We start from the raw sequence: 15,183 nt of genomic DNA on the forward strand, positions 1-15,183 counted from the left end.
ATATAAATTACTTCGTTATTGTACATAAATTAAATTATAAAAAAATTGGATTAAAAAATTACACAAAAAAATGAGGAATTTCAAATAGTTAATTTGATATTAATATCGATATATTTTTGTCAAATTTTTATGATATCGTCAAACATATATTTTATTCAAAAATAAAAACATTATCGCTTTATCAAAATTACATAAAGCTATATTATAACATCGACTGAGATAAAGAATAAAATGAAATATTAAAAACACGATGTATCTCGTTGCATTGCGCGATTACGCTTTTAGTATATAATATAAGAATCTATATATATATATATATATATAAAGTAATTTATAAATAAGAAAATAACATAAAAATAATAAAATAATATATATTTTTTTAATATAATATCTAAAATTAAATTAAATTAATAAAATATAAATATATAATTATTAAGTTGATGTTTATGAAAAAAATTGATGGGTATAATTTCCAAGAAAATCACACCCCCTCTTAAGGGATGCCATTAACATTTTCCAAAAAAATATATATAAAACATGTGGCACATTGTAATCGGTGCATTTAAAAACATAAAAAGACAAAATAATCTAGTCCATTTTAAAAAACAAAAAGTATATATTGAAAGGATGAAAGGACATATATGCCCTTGAGTGTAACGGATCATCTTAACGGCCGTTTGGTCCAGGGACCAAACCCAACAGTAAATACATACCACAAAAATCTAATTCATAATAAATAAAGTTTAAAGATCAATTTTATAAATCCATACTTTACTCTCCCTCTATATATATTATATTTGCATTAAAATGTCACCTCTTTAATTGTTGGCCAAAAATATCGAATTCTGTTTGCTTCACGTCGGTGGTGGTCGAGCTGGTCAACCTCCCTCCCTCCCTCCACCTCCTCAACCTTCTCTTCCTCAACAACTTCACCTTCAAACTCTGCATCAATGGCGTAATCTCTTTTTTCCAATTCGCAGAATCAAAGAGAAATCAACTCAATTTCCACTTCCCTTTAATCATTATTAGGCATCACATTTCAATTGGGTTCTGTCTTCTTTTTTCTTGTATACTTTCTTTGGTTTTATCTAAAAAAAATCGAACATGAAGCGAACTAAATTAGAATTGTTCATCTCTTTAAGACAAATTCAGTTTCTGATCGGTGTAGGGTTCTTGTATATGCTCGTCGTCAGTTTAGTAGTTCCATTCCTATTCAAATCAATCACTCAAGAAGACGAACAAGTTTCAAGAACTGGTTTCTTATCAAACCACCTCTTCGCCCTCGACAGTGAAGAAGAATTACAAGAAAAAGAAGCCCCAATTCGCCCCATACCCAAAACACTTCCCAACTCGAAAAAATCCAATTTGAATTACGATATCAACATTTCATCAACTGATGGAGTTGGGGCAATCCAGAAGTCTGCCATGGAAGCATTTTCAGTAGGGAAGAAATTCTGGGAAGAAATTGAACTTGAATTACCCTCGAAAAACATGAGAAATCAAACAAAAGAGATATGCCCTAGTTCGGTTACACTATCAGGGTCTGTGTTTGAGAAAAGGGGAAGCATTATTGTGCTTCCATGTGGGATGACATTGGGATCACATATAACAGTTGTAGGGAGGCCTAGACAGGCTCATCTTGAGCAAAACCCAAAGATTTCTTTATTGAAACCTGGTCAGAAGAATTTGATGGTTTCACAGTTCATGATGGAGTTGCAGGGTTTGAAGACGGTTGATGGTGAAGACCCACCAAGGATTTTGCATTTTAATCCTAGATTGAAGGGGGATTGGAGTGGGAAACCAATGATTGAACAGAATACATGTTACAGAATGCAATGGGGATTGGCTCAACGATGTGAAGGATGGAAATCTAGAGCTGATGAAGAGACGGGTAAGTCAAACTCAACTACAATTGAATCCTATATTTCAACTGTTCACTTAAATGCTTATTTATCAAGCATTTAGTTCACTGATTGTGTGAAACTAACTGCATACACTTTCTTGTATTGGTGATTAGAAAATGTAGGAAATCATGGTCTTTTTGGGTCAAATTGTGATTGTTGAGATGCTTCTTTTAGAACTAGGGTTCTTGAACATAGCCCAACTTGAATTTTGGCGGAAGTTCAGTATTTTTATCTTTTATCTAGTTCTTAATGAAATCTTGGGAACTGAAATCGAAACATATGCATGTAATTCGACCGATTATCTTCTTTCCGTGAAATATATCTTTTAGTTTCTGAGAAGAAGACAGTATAAAGTTTGGAACTTGACTTTCTGTTTGTAAAGTTGACGGGCAGGTGAAATGCGAGAAGTGGATACGTGATGATGATAATAGCTCCGAGGAAACAAAGACAAGCTGGTGGTTGAACAGGATGATCGGGCGAACTAAGAAGGTGGCTTTCGATTGGCCATTTCCGTTTGCCGAAGGGAAACTATTTGTTCTAACTCTTAGCGCAGGCTTGGAGGGTTATCATGTCAATGTTGATGGTCGACACATAACTTCATTTCCCTATCGAACTGTGAGTTGCAATCCCTGCTAATTTCTGCATCCTAGGACCAAACCAAACGAGCCCAGTACCTCCCACCTGGAGGTAAGGTCTGAAGGGTAAGATGTATTCAAATATGATCTTTACCCTAAAGAGTAAAACAACTATTAATTAGAACCGTTTTATCTTGTTTGATAGTATATCCCACCCGGATGTGGGGTCATGGTAAGATATAAGCGGGCTTGACCTCTTCCCTAAAGAGTAAAGCGCTCGTTTTCATGTATCCTATAATGTTCTTAGAATTAGAACTGTTTTATTCATTTGACAATATATGCCATCTATGTGGGGTCTGGAGGGTAAGATGCATGCAGACCCAACATCTATCATAAATTTGACCTCTACCATAAAGAGTAGAGCGACTGTTTTCATGCATGCAAACTTTCTTAGAATTAGAACAATTTTATCTTGTTAAACATTATATCCATACAGATGGGGGGTAATGTATGTAGTAGGCATAAAGTTTAGTCTATAGAGTAGAGAGGTTGTTTTTGTACATCATACAATGTTCTTAGAATTAGAACAATTCAAGATTCTTCTTTAACGTTTTCTTTATTTATGGTCATAGGGATTTGCATTGGAGGATGCCACGGGTTTGGCTTTTAAAGGAGACGTTGATGTTAACGCCATATTTGCCGGTTCATTACCCTCGACACACCCGAATTTTGCTCCCCAAAGAACCCTAGAAATGTCGAACAGATGGAAAACCCGGCCTCTTCCAGATACACCCATCGATTTGTTCATTGGTGTTCTTTCAGCAGGAAACCATTTTGCTGAACGGATGGCCGTCAGGAAGTCGTGGATGCAGTACGATCTCATCAAGTCTTCACGAGTTGTTGCTCGATTTTTTGTAGCACTGGTAAGCATTGATCTGTTAAATTCCCTTTCAGGCTCGTGCATTACGTGTAATTTTAAGTCGCTGTTTAATATCTCAACAGCATGCAAGAAAGGAAGTGAATGCTGAATTAAAGAAAGAATCCGATTTCTTTGGTGATATCGTGATCGTGCCGTACATGGATAATTACGATCTCGTTGTTCTGAAAACAGTTGCAATATGTGAATACGGGGTGAGTATTAACTTACAAAAAGACGTTTTAGGACGAAAATGATCGTGTTTTTTTCAAAAAGGGTCATCATTTTCGGCCGTGTAATTTGGTTTAGGTCCGTACGGCGTCCGCTAAGTATATCATGAAGTGCGACGATGACACGTTCGTTAGAGTCGATGCGGTTCTTACCGCGGCAAACAAAATTGACGATCGCAAGAGCCTGTATTTGGGAAACATCAACTACTATCACAAACCGTTGAGATATGGCAAATGGGCTGTAACATATGAGGTAACACTGGTGGTCGTTTATAGAGATGACCAAAAATCGGTCTCGATCCTGGTCCTATGTGTTGGACTGTAACTGGGCTGACCCCCCGGTCCCAAATCGGTTCTGGTTTTTAAGAGATATATTTTATAGATATTTTTTTAATAAAAATGTTATATAAGTTTTAGAATTATGATTTTTGAAATTGAGCATTGAAATACATTTTAAATATTGCATTTACTAAAAAAATTAAAGAACTTTGTATTATAATTTGTAAAATCTTGAAAAAATCGGCTGCTATGTATATTTGGTCCTGGGCTGGGGCTTAAATTTCCAGAAATCTCGACACCAATCCCTGAGCCTCAGGTCGTAACCGGTCTTAATCGATCCTGGTCTTGGGCCGTGCTGGTTGTTTATATGAGCATTATGACCATTTGTAAAATGTCTAAAACGCCCTTTACGAATGTAGGAATGGCCAGAAGAAGATTATCCGCCATATGCAAATGGTCCAGGCTACATTCTGTCATCGGATATAGCCAAATTCATTGCTCTGAAGTTTGAGAAACATACATTAAAGGTCAAGAATGTTTTGTATTCATTATGCATATGTTTGTATTCATTATGAATACGTCTAACTAAGAAGTTGTTGTGCAACAGTTGTTCAAGATGGAAGATGTGAGTATGGGAATGTGGATAGAGCAGTTCAACAAGACGAAACGTGTGGAATATGTGCATAGTTTGAAGTTTTGCCAGTTTGGTTGCATCCAAGATTACTACACAGCACACTATCAATCACCCAGACAAATGCTGTGTATGTGGAACAAATTACACCTTCAAGGCCGTATCGAATGTTGCAATATGAGATAACACAAAACCCCCGTTTTCCCGCTCTAAAGAAACCCGTCTGTGTGTATAAATGGCCGATAAGAGATCTTAGGTAAAATGTTAAATCCCCAGGTTTCTTTGAACATAAACGTACTAAGAAAAACGACGTTTCTTGTGTTGGGGACGGGTTGGGTAAAATTTTGCCAAAGAATGTGAAAACTAACAAATATATTTATAGATATATATAAATATATCATACAACTAGAATCAACGAGAGAACCTGAAGCTTTAAACATTATCTGTATTTTCATCCTTCATAATTGGACCATCTTCGAAACCAGAACCTGGTGCGAGCTCGTTTAGATCAAGAAACCGTCTTTTTCGTGCAAATTCATCTTGGACAGGGTTCTCTATTTTCGAGGATGGTTCATTGTCACCTTCTTCCTTTTCCATCTTTTGGTGTTCTTTGATAACGGGTTGCTCCATTTTCACCTCCTCGTTATCGTTACCATTATCATTATTGACTTCAGTGTCGTCACTTCCCATCGAAAAACCTGGAGAATTGCTTGCTTCTGTGTTTTTATCTGAGCCATTTGACTTCTCGGGCTTGGCTAATTCAGGTTCAGACTCTGAAAACTCATACGTCGATTTCTCGGTCTTGGCTAATTCTGGTTCAGACTCGGAAAACTCATACGTTGATTTCTCGGGCTTGGCTAACTCGGGTTCGGACTCGGAAAACTCGTACTGTGTGTAATCAATACGGTTACGGGTTGCCCTTTTGCTGCGTCGTAGACCTGACTGGAGTTCAACGACCGACCGTAACTTTGTTTCCCTCCTAGTCTGGCCTCGCAATTTCTTCAATCTTTGTGGTACATCGCTATCTTCGCTCGCACTCAATGAGTCATCTCCTTCCTCTTCAGCATTTTCTTCCTCCCAATGATATTCTTCATCTCCTTCAGAGCTACTGGACATCTTCCTCCGTCCTTTTCGTTGCTTTAGATATTCCTCATCGTATACAGCTTCACCGACTATATCGTCGTCACTATCCATGTCCGCCTCATTATCTGAAACCGCTTCTACAAACTCGTGTGTGGAATACCTTTGAGGTCTCTGCCTTTTCCTGTTGCTGTACGAAAAGAGTGATATATGTCAAGAGAGAACTCCTGTTGCCACCCACAGACCATAATAGACTGCTTTATAGAATGTGAAGCCTTTGGGCATCTCAACAAGTTTGTTTACGACACCTATATAAAGTCCTATAAAACTGTCTACTAGGACACTTAGGGGCCGTTCACTAAACGCTTACCAGTAAGAGGGTACTACATCACTTACCTTTCCGGATGAACATGGAAAGGACCGAGACTCTTATCGGTGAGAGCGATAGCAAGGACCGAAAGTCTTACCCGGTTCATGCTTACTGGGTTAATTGTTGCATATGATGTCGTTTTGATGGACTAAAATCTTATCCGGTAAGGTATGTTGGAGTGTTAACCCTTACTGGGTAAGTGTTTGGGTAAACGGCTCCTTAGACATTTTTGGCCTCCTATAAACCCGATTTTGTTGTAGTGTATTGGGTTGGTTTTGGTTTTTTGGTGTAATTGAAATTTGTGAAAGGCACGTAGGGTACCTTCGATCTAACTGTTCAGATGCATGGTCCTCATCGGTTTCATCACAATTGAGTGAATCCGGCAAAGAAGGAGTTGGTGAGGGTTGATGAGAATTTTGTGAAGGACCACCCCATGTACCATTTGTCTCAGAAGCATCATGTCTCAAGCCTTCTCTTCTTACACTCGGTTCTGGGGACAGTTGCTTCCTTCTGCCAAAAAAAACAGAACGCAAAAAGAAATTTACTTAGAAGCCGTATAAACATGTACGCAGAGTTGAGAAATATGGATGAAATGGTAAAAGGTCAAAAGATTAGTACTTGGTTATCTTGATAGCCTCATTGATTGATCGGTCATATTCATCTGCAGAAAATCCAATGTTCACTACAATTAGCGAATGGGATGTACAGTTCACAGAAGCTGAATGTGAAGAATAGTAGAGGATTGAGAGTTACTACAGTAATTTAGGGGTTCGAATCCAACCCTCGACCAAATTACTTTGCTTTCTTTACGGAAACCACATCGCTACCTCTTACTCTCCCTAGACCCTACCCCGTGTGGTACTCACTGGCTTTGTCTGGTTTTTGGTTTGCAATTTTAGTTATTACAGTAATTTCAAAATCTATATAGTAGTTCGCTAAATGCAACCATTCCTTACTTCGTTAGCCATAGCCATGGCCATAATATTCCCCTACATTCTCTTACTATCCTTTAGGGGACATGGAAGTAAGGGTTTCCTATTACTGAATTTGGGTTCAGGGCAATCATTGCTAGATGAATCCAATCTTTCTTCCTACCGTTCACCCAAAGTTACAAAATTTTCCCAGGGCCAGTTGCAAAAGGTAGTCATGAATTGTTCTACAAGATTCTCCTATTTTTTTTTTTTTGTTATAGAAGGGTATTCCACGTGTTAGGCCAATAGTAAACACTAAACACCTCAAATGGGATATTCTGGGTTCGATTGGTTTGGTAAAACAGCCTCTCGATCCTAGTGGTTGAGGTAAGGTTTGTGTACATCTTACCCCTTCCAGACCCTACTTCTGAGTGCAGGTTTGCTTGGTTTGGTTTAATAAAACACTTTGAATAAAATGTGCATTATCAAAAGTTGCAATTCTTATCACGATGGGAACAGCAATTTTTTATCGGACTAAAATAAATGGGAACAGAAAACAAATGTAAGATACAAATCACATCATTTATCTTACCGAAAGTGTAGGACACGGGTTTTCTGCCACGAAGGGAGCGCCCAGGACCAAATCCATCAACAATCATACTATCAAGAAGAAGAGCTTGTCGATGCTGTTTCTTGAGCAGCTTTTCTTTCTTCTGCACCAATGAAGAATTAAGAACGTCATATGGTTATGCCTTCATATGATTAATGTAATTCTCGACTATACAAATTTAGTACATCATTCAGTAAAAAGAATTTATGCGAGGATAAAGAGCAGTTCAAAACATGGAGCAACTGTTCATTACCTTATGGACCTTCTCAATCTCTGGTAGCATGTCATTTTTCAATTTCTTCCCAAGTGAAGCCTCCGTACGATTTTTACTAGCCGATAGCTTTTCCTATCAAAGAAGGTTAAAAGCTTAAAACAGGGAAGCCAAGATAAAACCCGAGCTTATTGATGATAGTAAGAAAAAGATGGTGAACAAGAGAAGAAAGAATAGGTATTTCGAGCTCCTAAGATGGACCCTGATATTTAGTGACACTTGACTTAAACTCATTTAGAGAACTTACCGAAACGTCTTGAAACTCATCCAAGTTGGTAGCAATGGTTTCCCACTGGTAAGATGGAACAGACTGTACATTTTTCCCCTTCCCTTTCTTCACCTCCACTGTTCTAATTTCACGATATAATCTCTGTCCGATGTCACGATCATCCTCGTACCTTCTCACCAACAAATAGAAGACGATTGACTTTACAGAAATAGAATGCACAAATGAAGACCATCCGATGACATAGAAATAGACTTTTCGATGATTAAAATCAATATAAAACACGTTGATGACAAAGACCAGTGTAGTACCAGTAAGAAACTCCTTGGGAATCTCCACCTGTACGCTCTTTACGAAACGCTGAAAGAGGAACACCATGTTTTATACAGTCGTCTATATAACTTCTGATATCTTCTTGCTGCATGAATTGAGCCATATTCAGTTGATGGTTAAGATGATACAGCAACACAGAACAAAAAGATAGAAGCCGGTCCCATTCAGGAAAAAAGGGTACCTCAACGCGAATATCACATAAGGCTTTCAATATCACCACACGAACACCAGGATCAAGTGTGTTATATGTTTCGATTTCCGCCCTGAAAAACAAAATATGGTGAATTATTGATGAAAATTAACACCATATACGAGGATCACAAATGTATCATAAATTACCCATGTGATGCAACAATAGGTAATTCCCCCTCTGCAACCTGCAAAAAGGTTTCAAAAGTGAACTCAGTTATGACCATAACTAAATCAAAGTTCTAATGCTAAAATACTGTCAAAATGCTGATGATGTAATGTACCCAGTGCCACCAATCTCTTAGCTTTCTGCATAAAACAGTAACCCATGTGTTTTTTCCTAATGCCATCCGAGTAACAGGAGGTATTGCCTGAATAGAAAACATCAAAGCAGAAAATAAGTTATACCCAGTTCAGTCAGTTGTCCGCCGCTAAAACACAAGCCAAGTCACCAAGATAACCAAATGCAAATTCTGGAAGAAGATACAGTATGACAATGTAAACTAAAAGAAAATAATACATGAGCGTCACAAATTTACCTATACTAAATGTCGCAGAAATGAATAGATGGCCATGAAATTACAAATGAACACATAGTAAAACTTGTATATGGATACATGTTTAGTGTGTTTCAACTCATACCCTCAAAAGGTATTTGTATGTAACTTGGAGTATCATAAACTATCAAGATACAAAAACTCCCATAATACAACCAAAAAATTTCCTACAGCTAGCTTGCAATCAAGTACCTCAAATGTCGTGTAATCATGCTTTCCAATAGGGTTAAGCTCTAGCCAGGCATGAGCGGAGCATTTCTTGGGTTAGTTTTTTTTTTCTCGGGTTAGTTGTAAAACATGTACCAACTAATTTGGGGTTTTGCAACTAAAAACAATGCCAGCATACAGAGAGTCCAATTCAGGTTTATATGGAAAAGGGAAAAGAAAAGATTAGTAATGAAAGCCATTCAAGAAAATTGTGAGCTTAGTAGGAGACTTTTATTAGATAGAAATGGCCAATCCCATTTAGCTCAAGATGTTCTATTTCTATCAATGATCACTATATGTTGGCTTTTAGAATTGTGTCTAGGACTAGGGTTGGATACTTCGCAAGAGAACCAAAGGCTTGAATGCCAGTTTCTCATGACCAGGTGGAGTGGAATGAGAACTAATCAGGAAGAAGAGGTGAGATATTGCATGGCATCAGTGCGGGTTACCTCAACGAGGGTTTCTTAATTCTACTAATTAGCAGGAACTTTCATTTGGTTAAGTAACAAGATAAATTTCTTGGCATGACTTGCCCTGTAAGTAGCCAGACCTCTCATCTCTAGATCTTACAGCTGATGCGATGTGCACAAAACAGTTGTCACTTTCACGCTCAATAGTTAAAAAGGCAATAAAGTAGGGCTTTTGCCTTCTTTTGTTCAGTTCAGCATTCACATAGACTGTCATGACTTTGGCAATCAATTGGATTACTTCAAAATTGACATCAAGTTATTTAATTTTAAATAAAAATTGATGATTTACGGTATACAAGAAGCACCACAAATTGAAAACAATTGTTGTGCTTAAAACATGGAAAAGTTGATAACATACTCAACTTGGGAAGTACTAGGTTTCAACTCAAATCAGACTGCGATCCTTCTCAAGAACTAACAGAAGAACATTCTCATGAACTAATAGAAGAACAAAATAACAAATAACAAATTTGAAATCATTTGAGTCAAGAGTCCAAAATAGAATTCAGAAGTAAGATTTGTCACTGAAATAAAAATGTAGGGCCCCATTTCTTGAACTTCCTTTTCCCAATTTTCTCCTCTTAACACCTTTTTCCCGGACGTATTTTTGACATAATTTGTCAACCATGCTGTTAGTTTTGCATCACTTCTCTATCAGCAAACTAAAGGCTTTCTTTTCTTATATCTGTTATTTACATTTTGATAGGGTATAAGCTATGCTGTTATATCGGTCAGAATACGAAATATCGGTCAGGACCGATATTCGATATATCGGTTATATCGGTGATATATCGGTCCAAAATAGCGGTTAACATAATATTTCTTAGAATTATATATATAATATGCATTAATTAGAGTTTAGAAATATAGTTTCAAAATTAAAACATCACATCATCTAAAGTGTTCAAAAACGAGCTAATATAAAAGAAAGAAAAAGACCGTTGTGGAGGTAGATCAATTTCAGACCTAATTTAAGTTACCAAGCCCAAAAAACTAGGCCCCTGAAGTAACAAAAGCCCAAATATTTAAACCCTAAAAAATCGATATATCGGTCCGATATTTGCATCAAAATATCGCTAAAAATCGGGAAAAATCGGAAAATATCGCCGATAATATCGGGGACGATATTTTGACCGATATTTATGGACCGATATTTTCTCTAGGAGCGATATCCGATATATCGCCGATATATCGGCGATATATCGCGATATTAACAGCATAGGGTATAAGTGCAGTTTGAAGTGAGACAAAGGACAATGAACATTAAAGAAGGATCCATATCTGAAGCTGGTGTGTATCTTATACCAGGAATAAAGACAAACAGAAAATCAAGTGGAGTGTTATTGGCAAAATGAAGAGAAGTTCTTGAAAGTTGAAACTATGGTACATAGTTACTGAGAAGATTCTCTTCTCCTTATGACAACATATATAGAGAGCCTAAAAGGCATAACATATTTTGAAGAATGATATGCATGATATCCAATCAGAAGTATTAGTAGAGGTATCTTGAAAAATCTGTTCAATTGCACCACACAACAGATGGATAGCCAGAATGCGGGATTGAATTTCTCATCAGAACTTTTCCAAAGCTGCACTCCAGAACATATCCTTGTCATTTCATCCTAGGAGGATGAAATGAACTTTTCCATATATTCCATGCTTGCTAATTTATTTCACCCCTGTACTTAAATCTATCAAGAAAATAGAAAAGATAACGAGGGACCAAATACGTATAACCTTACACTTACTTTTCGACGAAGACCTTAATCACCAGAAACCCCTCTTTTGATTTCAAGCTCAATAGTAGAGCGGCCAGCTTGTTATGTTCCTCCTCTTTCCTCCCCTTCCTCTCTTTCATATCTCTCAATGGAACATTTAGAAAGGTGTTTGTTTAAAAGTTTGGACTATAATATACCATCAAGGCATCAACATTTAGTAAAGTGAAGTTCAATTTTGACCACTTGTTACAAACATCTCAAGCTCGCCACTTAAAGCAGATAAGATAGCCATTTCAGGCTCCCTCTCTCAAATCAACCCTAATTCTACATCACCAAAAACCACCAGTCGGCCACCATCCTACCATCACAAGCTGGTTGCGCATAGATTTGAATCACACTTCACAACAGTTTAAGCCAATTCAGTAAATGTTTGGCCATTTTGTCTGTAACCATATGGTCAACTCTAAATGCACCTAAGGTTTGATGGCCTTTAAATGCACAAGTAGTGATTATAATACGTGGGAGTAGTTTCATTTTATATGTTATTCAGATACATGGTACATTAAGTACTTGAGTGCAAATTGCCAAATGTATCTACACATAGTTTATTAGTGTGATTGCATTCACATTGTAATGTTATGATATCTTAAAAAGCTAGGAATCATAGTATAAAATAAGATCATTGCACTAAGTTAGGGTAACCAACATTATTCAAGTTCCATAATGATGGGGTAATTATTACTAGAATATGCACAATTAAACTTGATGTGAAGAAGAAAAAGGTAATTATATTTTCGAGAATCAATTAGACAATAATTGAACTGTGGGTTTCTTTTTCATTTATTCACTTCAAATTCCAAGTAAAAAGACAAATACTATAAGACTACACACCATTTGACCAAGGGCCAGATTTGATTGCAAGTCTTCCTCTCTCTCTAGCCCTGTGCCTCTTTCTTTCCCAAAATAAAAGTGGCAACAACAATTGGAACATGGCCGCCCTACATTCCCGTATAAAGATAGAAATATTAGTTTCAACCTCAATACGCTGATTGTAGTTTGTTCTTCGTGATTCTCCCATTTTGTAGCATATTACTTTATTACGGAATTTGGGTTTTACGGGTGGCAATTTCATGCACAAACTCACCACGATCTAGGTCATATGATCTGGATAGTTAGGGATGGTCGGTGAATAAGGTAACACTAGACCTACCCAACTCAAACCTATTAGTCCATTACTAAAGCTTCTAAATTTCAAAACCATCATCATTTGACCTCTCACCCTTAACTTAATGATCAGGTTAACATGCATTTCTGAGCTCATTTCATGTTATGCTTATACGAAAATTTGTTCTATAACTGCTACCCTAAAGCTACAAAATTTCAAGAATACTTTGTCCCCTTTCAAGATTATTTCTCGATTATGCATGGACGGCTAGTTCCAATTATCAATACAAGTGAAAATGGTTGCATTAAATTTTATGAACTAACAAGACAAATGGAAATGTGAAAAAATGAATGCTACGAACAAATTAAACCAACAATCTCCACAAGTTAAAACTATCTTATATAGGTATACCATACTGACCTTCAGCAAAGGAATATGTATGTCACTCAAAGTAGCATTCGGTGTAATTAGAGCTGTTTCGAACTCCTCCACAGAGAAATCCACTTTAATATTCAAAAGAGGCCTAAAAACCTGCAAAACAAAAACCCACAATAATCGTTCACATTATGAAAAAAACACTACGAATGATAAAAAAAAATTAAATCTTTGTTTGAAAATTTCAATTTGTTCTTCAAAGCTCACATTTAAGAAATTGAGAATTGATGCCAGCTCCCACATAGACCTAACACTCCACCGCGACAACTGTGACAGCGGAGGCTCTCGCACCAAAGGTGTTACGATCTTGCTGTACGGGTTGGGCGGAGAGGGCGGTGGCTCCTCTTCTTCTTCCTCCTCAATTTCTCTCCGAGAAGGCCGCCGTCTAGACTTCTGCTTCCGTCCATCGGTCACAACCGCCGCTTCCGCAGCGGCAGCTGCGTAGAGCCGTGCCGCAGAGCGAGCAGTACATGCCCGCGACGGTCTCTCTCTCCTCACTACAGCACTGCTTCCATTATTATTGTTTGCAGCAGTTTTATTGCTGTCCTTGATTTCGCCGTCGCAATGGATCGGCGATGAGGATGGTTCGTCAGACATAATGGGGGGATCGCACCGAGCAAAAAACAAGGGTTATGATTGTTTAGTTAGGAGACACATTAGAGATCATATTGGGTTGCATTCAATAGAAATTGTCATCGAGAAAATTCGTTTCTTGATATAGAATTTGATGAAGATAAATAACAAGCTCAAAATCAAAAACCATCATCACACAATATAAATCTCTCTCTCTCTCTCTCTCTTCGTGGTTTAGAGAGAGAATAAACCAGGGGAAGCAAATTTAGGTAAAGTTGAAGGAATTTTTTCAAAATTGAAGAGCAAAGATGTCAGAAATTGGGTAAAATGCTTGAGAATTGAAGAATAAATTAGGGCTTGATGTACAAAGCTGAAAGAAGAAGACGATTAGGGCAAAAAGGGGGAAAAACAGTTTGTGTTTGACAAAGGTAAGGATTTCGAGGGCATTGAACCCAAAAGGACCGCATCAGCGCAGTTTCTCCTCAAATCTCTCCTACCTTTCTCTCTCTAGTGTGTGTCTTTCTGAATTGATTTTCCAATTAATTTTATTAATTACTTTGTTATTTCAGGTAAATTTGTTTAAAAAAGAATTCACAAATTCCATCATCGAAAATATTTCCTGTAAATGAAAGACGTATTAATTGTTCTAAATATTTTGTACAAAGACCATACCAAGTATTCATTATTATTATCATTATTAATATTTCAAAATACTACTTCCATTCTTTTTTCAAGATTCCTATTCCCTCATTTCATCTTTTTCACTTTCACCATCATCTGCTATCGTTAAAGACGATGGTTCTTATGCCATTGAGGTAGTTACTGGATGATGCAATGATCCGTTATGGTCATTCCTTCAAAAGAAGAAATCCAAAAGGAAATGACTTTATTTTGCGGTGGATGTTCGGTATCTAGTCTTGGTAATTGGTTTGCCAGCAGAAAGGGGTCATGCACAACATAATGAGACAAGTGAATCCAATATCATCGGTGTTTTCATTTTGGTCATGGAAGTGTGGAGCAAATTACTATCCGCACTGCACTGTTTGAGATTAACATAACAAAAGAGGAGATTCAAGGTTACCTTGAATTGCTTAAAACCGCTATATATGTTCATTTCTAATAATGTATCTTTGCATTCGTGTTAGAATTGATGTGTGTAGAACACATAAGATGAGAAGTACTTTTCACTTCGAGGCAAATTAGTTGTGATCAGTTCGATCTTAGTAAATGTGATAATCGGATTTTCGGTTACAAAAGTTTGGAATGATTTCTGAAAGGTAATGGTAAATGGGGGGATTTAAATTGATTTTGTGCTTAATTGTTTAAAATAGTCTCACCGTCTCTTATGGTTTATGATTGTTTATGTGAGATAATTGTTATATCTCATGGGAGAATGTGAGATAATTATGGTTATAATAATATTAAATCTCCACCGCTTGTTTGGTTCAATATAAAAGGTAATGGATAAGAGTAATCTTTTCACATTGTTTTTGGAAAAAAAAAAGGGAGAGAGAAACTTTACTGTGTGTTCTC

At 37.0% G+C, this 15,183-nt stretch overlaps 2 protein-coding genes across 5 annotated transcripts; one reads left to right on the forward strand and one right to left on the reverse strand.

Moving 5' to 3' along the window:
- Positions 1–1,104: 1,104 nt before the first annotated feature.
- LOC112503710 (hydroxyproline O-galactosyltransferase GALT6-like) lies at positions 1,105–4,749 on the forward strand. Its single transcript, XM_025107696.1, has 7 exons — positions 1,105–1,891; positions 2,287–2,519; positions 3,112–3,402; positions 3,482–3,610; positions 3,705–3,878; positions 4,324–4,431; positions 4,512–4,749. The coding sequence occupies exons 1-7, from the start codon at positions 1,105–1,107 to the stop codon at positions 4,719–4,721; spliced, it is 1,932 nt and encodes a 643-aa protein (XP_024963464.1). The 3' UTR covers positions 4,722–4,749.
- Positions 4,750–4,862: 113 nt separating this feature from the next.
- Positions 4,863–14,147, reverse strand: LOC112503709 (DDT domain-containing protein DDR4-like). 4 transcript variants are annotated; one of them, XM_025107695.1, is made up of 12 exons: positions 13,285–14,147; positions 13,063–13,173; positions 8,810–8,896; positions 8,676–8,713; positions 8,518–8,599; positions 8,315–8,421; positions 8,025–8,175; positions 7,760–7,852; positions 7,489–7,609; positions 6,604–6,646; positions 6,307–6,495; positions 4,863–5,805 (listed from the first exon to the last, which is right to left on the reverse strand). In XM_025107695.1, exons 1-12 carry the CDS (start codon positions 13,672–13,674, stop codon positions 4,968–4,970), a joined length of 2,250 nt encoding a protein of 749 aa, XP_024963463.1. In that variant the 5' UTR covers positions 13,675–14,147; the 3' UTR covers positions 4,863–4,967. The 4 variants fall into 4 exon arrangements, with proteins under 4 accessions (XP_024963463.1, XP_024963461.1, XP_024963462.1 ...); XM_025107693.1 differs by having other exon boundaries at positions 6,604–6,667; XM_025107694.1 differs by having other exon boundaries at positions 13,054–13,173.
- Between the last annotated feature and the right edge of the window lie 1,036 nt (positions 14,148–15,183).

The sequence above is a fragment of the Cynara cardunculus genome, unplaced genomic scaffold, assembly GCF_001531365.2.
Source record: "Cynara cardunculus var. scolymus isolate 2C unplaced genomic scaffold, CcrdV1 Un_Scaffold_3613, whole genome shotgun sequence".
Taxonomy (NCBI): Eukaryota; Viridiplantae; Streptophyta; class Magnoliopsida; order Asterales; family Asteraceae; genus Cynara; species Cynara cardunculus.

Bases quoted from the DNA above. Each gene is read 5' to 3' on its own strand.
- LOC112503710 (XM_025107696.1), top strand. From the start codon at position 1,105: ATGAAGCGAACTAAATTAGAATTGTTCATCTCTTTAAGACAAATTCAG. The intron at 2,520-3,111 runs GTGAGTTGCAAT...TTATGGTCATAG, and splicing joins CTTCATTTCCCTATCGAACT to GGATTTGCATTGGAGGATGC. The intron at 4,432-4,511 runs GTCAAGAATGTT...GTTGTGCAACAG, and splicing joins TTGAGAAACATACATTAAAG to TTGTTCAAGATGGAAGATGT.
- LOC112503709 (XM_025107692.1), bottom strand. From the start codon at position 13,674: ATGTCTGACGAACCATCCTCATCGCCGATCCATTGCGACGGCGAAATC. The intron at 7,853-8,024 runs GTAAGTTCTCTA...CTTCTTTGATAG, and splicing joins ATGAGTTTCAAGACGTTTCG to GAAAAGCTATCGGCTAGTAA. The intron at 5,806-6,306 runs GTACCCTACGTG...CTTTTCGTACAG, and splicing joins TCTGAACAGTTAGATCGAAG to CAACAGGAAAAGGCAGAGAC.